We start from the raw sequence: 8,313 nt of genomic DNA, 5'->3' as shown, positions 1-8,313 counted from the left end.
TTGTGTGAACCAAACATTCTTCCTTGTTTTAATGAAGTAATTTTTAGCATGCATGGTTGTAATATTGCTTTTACACAATAACATCAGTTAGCAGTTAAGGCATGATGAAACTCTTCTATTTCACTGAGCAGTAATTTGCCCAAGCATAATACAGTAACTGTAAGAAACAAGTCTGAAGTCCAAAGACATACAAAACGTTAATCTATGTGTTTCTTTAAAGATTGAAAAAAAAAGTTTGGTCAATAAACATTGTTGTATGTTATACATAAAATAGAAAAATCTCACATATTCAACTATTTATGTCTGATTAAAATTTATGACAGTTACTCTAACTTGTATCTGGCAGCATTATCAACATAGCACCCAATCAACTTCAACCAGTAAACACTGTATTATGATCTTGGAATACTGCTCTGACTGGTCCAGATGTACTGTTCGAAGCACTGCTTCCTATAATTATGTAGATTTACTGTAAAGAAAACTATTTGATGTTGCGCACTATTCGTCTGCAATGATTTGTTTTCATTTCCCCCAATGCTTGCTCCAGTTGTTGAATTAGATGGAGCAACGTGGCCGGATCAGTTTGTAGTATTTTTGTCGTTTGATTTTCATTCTCATTAAGGTGTAGCTTCAAAGTTACAGCTGGCTTAATCTGTTGCCTCAGACTTCTGCTGGCAAGCTATTTAAATTGTGAGATGAAAAAAAATAGTAACTCAAATACAAGGATGAGTTAAGAACAGTCGTATTTCTTATTCACAGCAGTCATAATGCAATTGTTTACAGAAATATAAGTTTATTACAGTATGTAGCTGTTACTTCATTATTATTGAATACTCCAGTTTTCCTGATATTCATAGTCTCATTCACTGCAGTTTGAAAATTTCAACCAGAATTAGGTATCCATGGTACAGTGTTTCACATATCATCATCTTGGGCATCCTTTTGTGTACTGAATGCTCAAAAAAGCAGATGTAAAGTATGTTTTTTTGCACATATATAGAGTATGTTTTTTCATGGCCTCAATATACACAGCCTGTTCTCTGCACTTATTTAGTTGCTGCAGAACTTCATGGATAACTAAGGCAACCTGAATATGCTGTGATTCCTTTTTCTGGAATCTAACACATTTTTTTACATTTAGCAAAAAAGCAACTGAATTACTTTACCAAAGTTAAAGTAAAATCCAAATGTCATGGTTATCCAAATATGACCCATCTGGGTGGAAGGGATGTCTATTAAACCCAAATATCCATTAAATTTGAATTACATAATTTGTATCAATTTGTTATTTGTGTAACTATATATGTGATATAAAAGGTAAAGGTAAAGGTTTCCCTTGACGTAAAGTCCAGTCGTGTCCGACTCTAGGGGGCGGTGCTCATCTCCGTTTCTAAGCCTTTAGAGCCGGAGTTGTCCATAGGACACTTCCGGGTCATGTGGCCAGCATGACTCACGGAACGCCGTTACCTTCCCGCCGAAGCGGTACCTATTGATCTACTCACATTTGCATGTTTTCGAACTGCTAGGTGAGCAGGAGCTGGGACGAGCAACGGGAGCTCACCCCGCCGCGCGGTTTCGAACCGCCGACCTTCCGATCGACAGCTCAGCGGTTTAACCCGCAGCGCCATATAAATTGATGCAAATTACACAGATTAAATCAAGATTTTACAGTACGTAGTGTTGATCTAAGTTTGATTATCAGTCAGTCAATCACAAAAGCTGGGGAGGGGGAGAGGAAGAAGAGGATAAAATGCAAAACGTTTTTAATGGCATTTGTGGACAATGGTTCACCTAAAACTAACATCAGCCCATGAAAGTTGCAGACTGGAAACTAGCAATGTTTTCTCAAGTGTCTGGCAGCGAAGATTATCAGCTGCAAAATTTATTCCATGCTGACCCATAGCGTATTTTATGAAGCCAATGGGAGGAAGGGGGAGAATTTGAAGACATTACACTGCCTTTGTAGGAAAGACTTCTATAGGGGCCTGTAAATTACTCTTGGGCAATCCATACCCCCCAAAACACACGTGTGTACATTTATGGTGCGTGTGTGCAAATATGTTAGCCTAATTCTTATTTCAAGAATGGGCTGCTAAACAATTTAGTGGCTGGTTTTTATTAGACTAGACTGCGTACATGACTTTTTATTATTCTCATTAGGACTAACTTTAATTTTCTTTAACATTTCATTAAGCTACATTTTGAATAATTCATTACATTACCATTTAAAATGACCAACATTTAGTCCAAACTTTCTATTACAAAATAAGATGCAATTTGAATAAAATGCCAATAATTTGCCTGGAGCAGGATATACTGTTGCACTAGTAAGATGGGAATGATGGGAAATTTACAGAAGCATTTTCTTAGTATGAATAGATTGTAGGTACAAGTTGCATTGTACTAATGAATAAATGGATAACTTACATAGCTCACTTTACAGTTTGGTCTAGTGGTTAAGGCAATGGGCTAGAAACCAGGAGACTGGGAGTTCTAGTCCCGCCTTAGGCATGAAAGCCGGCTGGGTGACCTTGGGCCAGTCACACTCCCTCAGCCCAACTCACCTCACAGGGTTGTTGTTTTGGGGAAAATAGGAGGAGGAAGGAGTATTAGGTATGTTTGCTGCCTTGAGTTATTTATAAAAATAATCAAGGCAGGATAGATAGAAAATAAATAAATAAAGTATCCTCCTGTGAATAATTATATGACAAAATATGCATGATTTCATAACACTGCTACCTCTATCATCTGGAAAGAATGAATGTTTGATAATTTGAAATAAACAAAGAAATTTGGGTCATACTGAAACTGAGAGAAATCTGTGAATTTCTACTAATGTTTATATTCTTACCTGTACATCTAGTCTCCATTCAAGATTATGATAACTAGGAAGCTTTGGTGCTAGTTCACTCAGAATATTCCTGATCTCCTTCCTGTTGTCAAGATACAGCTGAAGTAATAAGACATTCAATTCTTCAGGAAATCCTAATACAAGTATTGAATCTTGAAAATCTATCTCGGATATCTAAAAAGTAGCAAAATGCAGAATGTGTGAATTTTCAATTGCTTTTATTGCATTCTCCCTTGCTCCAATTCTATTTCTTGTTCTAAAGATCACATTTCCTACTATGAAATATGATTGTCAGTAGAAATCAGCATATAAAGATTATCAAATATGCAGATGATCATCAATAACTGCTCTTAAAGTTAATGAAACCCGAGCAGGTGAAAAAAGTTAGCAACTAAATAGTAAATGCACCAAAGGAACCTTTAAACTTTCATCTGAAACACCACACCTTTGTAGAAGTGAAACATACTTAATTCTCCCCCACAAACCAATCTGAAGTATCTGCTTATTTCTTTAAATAGAGCACATTGTGTAACCACTTACCATGAGTTTTGAGCTCTCAGTGAGAAGGTATGTTAATCCTTCTACTCCATGTTGAATTGTCTCACTGCTAACATTAAGTTTTCCTAAAAAATGAAAAAGGAAAACACCAAAGAAACATATATATTGCCAATAAAGGAAACAAGTTATAATAATAAATTATAATAATAAATAGCTAGAAATCATAAGTGTCGGTTGCAAAGATAAATATATTTACTAGGAAGTAAGCTCTCTTGAATTCTGCATGTAAATGATTAACAATGATTGAAAGGAGAGGCACAAAGAGTTCTTTAGCTTGTAATAGTCCAATGAAATTCACATGAAAGTCTACTAGACATCAGAGCTTAATAAATGTTTTTCCTCTAAAGCTAACTCCCATTTTTCATGAACTATCAGAAAATAAAATGAATAAGGACCTTAGAAAGACAGGCCTGATTAGAATGCAAACTGGGAACAACATGCCTATATGCTTTCTTATGTCAAATATCCCATGTCTATGGAAAACTAACATGCTAGTTTACCATATGTGACATCTGAGTAATATGAGATATAATGCTAAGGCTGTACCCCTCCCCCCCCCCGAGTATACATTGCCAGCTTAAATCCAATCTTGAAACTTTTGGAGTGTGGCTTTTAGCATACCATACAAAGCCCTCAAGCCGAAAGAAGTTATTTTCTTGTCCTAACTTCTCCAACATAGTTTCCTATGCCAATCAACCTGCAGAATTAGTTTAACTATTTTTTGTAATCTATGATATTAAACTATTTTGGACCAAGGTACAAATCATATCCCTGGTTCAAAGTAATCATTGTTTATTGGGATAACACCATTATACCTCATCACTCATCTGTGTCATCTATTTCTGTCTGTTGCTTTTATAGTCACAAGGTCCTAAGAAAATATACCGCTCTCATTCTTACTTGCTGCTCCTTCGTAGACTTTGGGGTTTGTGCCTTTTCTTAAGAACTCTATAGCAATACGACCAAATTCATTGACAACTGAAAAAAAAGAAGAACCATAGTGAGATTATGGCTGGGTCAAAGAAAAGCCTCCTTTAAGAGTAATCCATCTTAATACAGCATATCTCCATCCACGGCAAATTATAAAACTACCCCTGAATTTACACAGAGAAATTTAGAGAGTAGTGAATGTGGGCAGAAATGGACAAACACAAGGAACCAGCAAAACATCATGGAATGCTAGAATATAATTTAGTACTTATTTGTCACTATCAGGTTTTCCACAGAACAGTCAACTGATTCTAAATAATTCTGGCTTACTTAGGAATAAGCATTACATTAATGCATACTACTCAAACACTTATGTATAGTTCCTTCTGTCAGCTAAATAAACTTGAATGGTACCATCTGTGGTTTGTTCAGTATTATGTGTTGCCTTAGCCTTCTCTTAATAAACCATAATCCAAGAAGAAGCCATGACTTCTGATGGCTGGTTTTAAGGAACAAGGCAGGTCTCAGGTTCATAACATTAAAGCAACTATGCATAGAAGTTTATTTAACTAGGAGCAAGAGCCAAGTAGCAGCAACAGAGCAGTGTGCCCAAGACCACTGCTTTTCCTGGGAAAACCAGAATTTCTCAGAAAATTATGTTAGAAATATTTGTCATATAACTATCAAAAGACTATCCTACTATTTGGATCACAAAATGACCATGTTTCCTTAGAACAATAAGCCAGAATACTGCCATGACCACATGTCAGCAGGCAAAGCATTCAAAAAAGGAGCTTTGTAAATCCATTCTTTTTGAAACTTTAAAGCAGTCATATGGTTTGCAATGCTTGTGCTGTTGCTGCTGTGGTTTATAAACTGGTCTTGGCTGTCTCTACATGAATCACTTTACTGGGATGACGACAGTTGCTTTAGCAGTTCAAAAAGTGCTTCATATACATTCCTGCATGTTGCAAAGCACTTCTTCTGAATGTTTTACACAGTTCACTAACAAAATCCTTTTGCCAATGTGGACATAAATCCCATGTGGACATAAAGGAAGTAATCAAATTGCTGAACACCTAACCAGTTGGTGCAGGGAACATCAAGCTGCAAATGAGTCCACTTCTACAAGTTTCCGCAATGGGGCATAGAGTTAGCGCTGTCAACCTTGCACATATGCAAACTGCATATGAACTGGACCTGGGTGGGGAAGCTTTGGCAGTGATGACAGTTTCTGAAGTATTTGTGGAGTGGCAGCCACAGTGTGCTTCCTAGTAATACTACTGTATGCACTCCACTGTGAACTGGGAAGTACCTAGCTCAAAAATCAGGTGTATTCATAGGACACAACAAATCACAAAATGAGCCAAACACTGCATAGAATATCATCCGAACTCAGGTCATATGGTTAGTTTGGTTCAATGTGTTGCATGAATAAAATTGGGTTAAGTCCCTCCTTGGGAGGGAGATGGGCGGTGATAAAATTTGATAAATAAAATTTGATAAATAAACTGCAGAACAGGAATTGTCTCTGACAGAACATTTGTAACTGCAAGCTAGCTGCATTAACTATCTGCCATATGAGGATTAGAAGATCAATCTATTTTATCTGAGACAACAGTTAGGTTCTCACAGTATGCTAAGTGATTGTGCAAGTTTGGCACAGAGGCAGTCAAAAACTTCCTAAGCTTGATTAGTGTTAACTTTGTTAGGGTTACTGTATTCTTCAATGTATTGTGTGAACTTAAAAACAGCCTAATTCCATAAGCTGGTTAATCACACTACAAGTAGTCCTCGCTTAATGTCCACAATTGGGACCAGAATTTTGATTGCTAAGCAAAGCGGCCCAATTCCACTACCTTTTTTGCAATGGTCATTAAGCAAATCACCATGGGTGTTAAGCGAACCACGTAGTTGTTAAGCAAATCATGTAGTTCCCCACTGATTTTGCTTGCCAGAAGCTGGCTAGGAAGGTTGAAAACGGTGATCATGTGACCCTGCGACGGTCATAAATGCGAACCAGTTGCCAAGCACCCAAATTGTGATCATGTGATCTGGAGGGTGACCGCGACAGTTGTGTGAGGACCGGTCGTAAGTTGGGTTTTCAGCACCACTCTAAGTCTGAATCGTCATTAAACAAATGGTTGTTAAATGAGAACTAACTGTATATAACACAACCATTGTGCTGTCAAACTCAGTTACTAGTTTGTAAACTATGGCTTATTACTTAACTTGTTAAATGAAGCCAACTAATTATGTTTTTTTAATAAATTATGGTTAATCAAACCATGACTTAACCAAACATGTAAACTAATGTATAAAGAATAATTAAATAACTTTTTTTTTACTTTAAAAATATTTTAATTGCAAAAAAATAAAATACAAAATGAAATAGCTAAGGCAAAGTTATTCCCAACATAAGTAGTTTTTGATCAAGTGTAAGTTTCACAATTTTTTTTGCATCTTAGAATTTTTGCAGACATTAACACTTAACAAAGCATATCAAGATACATGAATAAACATTAATTACAAGAATTGCTCCTTATTTAAATTTATAGTCTCTGTGCTCTTCATTTAAAATATTTTACATAAACTAAGTATATTACTTTGATCTTAAAGATACAGAACAAATTATTTTTGGCATTGTGTATAGTCTTTTTGGCCTTTGAAAGCTATGCAAGATGTCTAAAGCTGTCTTAGAATAGCTTTCACGTTAAATCTGGAGGATTAAATTATGGCAAATTATAGAATATCTTTATATTAACATTATTATTGCTTTAGGCTTAGTGAAGAGTGATCATAAGCCCACGTAGCATACATCAGAAAATAAAGTGAACATAAGATGGAGAGAAGCTTTAAGCAGGCAACATCCCTAAGCATCAACAAGCAAACAACCGCATTAGGATTTTTATGCCTACTTGCAAGAAATAATTGTAGTACTACAAAAGCGGGGAAAGGGAGCTATTTTCATTAGGCATACGAATTTATTTGCTTCAAACATCTTTGCTGGCAATGCTGAAAAAAAACCTTGCTAACCCTGAGTTGATTTCTGTCTTTTAAATTGCGATCCTATCCACGCTTCCCTGGAAGCAAACCCTGAAGATATCCAACGGGTGTTTTCAGCTGAGCAAACATAGCCAAGACGCTCTGCTAGGCGCAGTCCTAAATATTCCGATACTCCCCTCTGAATAGTCCCAAATAAACAGGCAAAGTCTTGGGTAGTGGTGTGGGCCTCAGCCTAGCAGGGCTAGTTCCGCGCATCCCCTCGAGCGCATTTCCGTTTTCCACCGCGGGATGCAGGCGAGGGGGCGAGGAACGGCCACAGTACCTGGAGCCACGCAGGCCCAGAGTGGGCGAGGGCCTAAGTGAGGCGAGTGGCAGGCAGCCCAGCAAGCCCTCGAAGCGCTCCTACCTGAGGTCTCTACGTGGGGAAGGAAGCCCAGATGTTCCTTGTGCTCGTCCGAGAGCACCAGCAGCATCTTCCTCGCCTAGCGCCCTCCGTCGACACAAGCAGGAGTTCCTAGCTTCGCTGCCCGCCGGACAGAATTTCCCTCCCGGCTGGCGTCACTGCGATAGCTCCCCGTCGAGAAGCCGCTCCAGCATCAAGCGTTCCCGCTCGGATTCCTCTGCCGCTGAAGACGAGCGAGGTTGAAGTTGTGTTCGTACAACGCCGGCCCTTATGCTGAGGTTAGGCTCAGTCCAACGCAAGGTCGAGGTGGTGCTGCTGCCGCTGGATGCAAAAAACTTCGATTTTTAAAATAAAACATTTTAATGCAGGCTTAATATTAAGCATGACTATACCTGTTACTAACCGGTTCGCTCAGGGAGCCCTCTTCAGAAAAATGTCAAGTCCCACCGGAGCGCAGAATTTTGGTGGGCGGGGAAGTGTCCTGAACTAACATCCGTAGCACTAAACTAAGATTTACTGAATACCCCCCCGTTAGCTGGGTTCATAGCCACGCGAAGCTATGAAT

The 8,313-nt window shown here is 38.2% G+C and overlaps 1 protein-coding gene across 2 annotated transcripts; it reads right to left on the bottom strand.

Annotated features, from left to right (window-relative positions):
• COMMD2 (COMM domain containing 2) lies at positions 1 to 7,950 on the bottom strand. 2 transcript variants are annotated; one of them, XM_063306592.1, is made up of 5 exons: positions 7,752 to 7,950; positions 4,310 to 4,387; positions 3,392 to 3,474; positions 2,852 to 2,950; positions 1 to 679 (listed from the first exon to the last, which is right to left on the bottom strand). In XM_063306592.1, the coding sequence occupies exons 1-5, from the start codon at positions 7,816 to 7,818 to the stop codon at positions 482 to 484; spliced, it is 525 nt and encodes a 174-aa protein (XP_063162662.1). In that variant the 5' UTR covers positions 7,819 to 7,950; the 3' UTR covers positions 1 to 481. The 2 variants fall into 2 exon arrangements, with proteins under 2 accessions (XP_063162662.1, XP_063162661.1); XM_063306591.1 differs by having other exon boundaries at positions 2,852 to 3,025; positions 7,752 to 7,944.
• Between the last annotated feature and the right edge of the window lie 363 nt (positions 7,951 to 8,313).

The sequence above is a fragment of the Candoia aspera genome, chromosome 6 (genome assembly GCF_035149785.1).
Source record: "Candoia aspera isolate rCanAsp1 chromosome 6, rCanAsp1.hap2, whole genome shotgun sequence".
Classification (NCBI taxonomy): domain Eukaryota; kingdom Metazoa; phylum Chordata; class Lepidosauria; order Squamata; family Boidae; genus Candoia; species Candoia aspera.
Note: the sequence above shows the minus strand (reverse complement) of the source record. Positions and strands in the feature narration are given on the sequence as shown.

What these genes read in the sequence shown, in the direction of transcription:
- COMMD2 (XM_063306591.1), bottom strand. Translation starts at nt 7,818, where the DNA reads ATGCTGCTGGTGCTCTCGGACGAGCACAAGGAACATCTGGGCTTCCTT. An exon ending in CTGAGAGCTCAAAACTCATG is followed by an intron (nt 3,026 to 3,391) that starts GTAAGTGGTTAC and finishes GCTACTTTTTAG; the next exon opens with ATATCCGAGATAGATTTTCA. An exon ending in AATGGAGACTAGATGTACAG is followed by an intron (nt 680 to 2,851) that starts GTAAGAATATAA and finishes CAATTTAAATAG; the next exon opens with CTTGCCAGCAGAAGTCTGAG.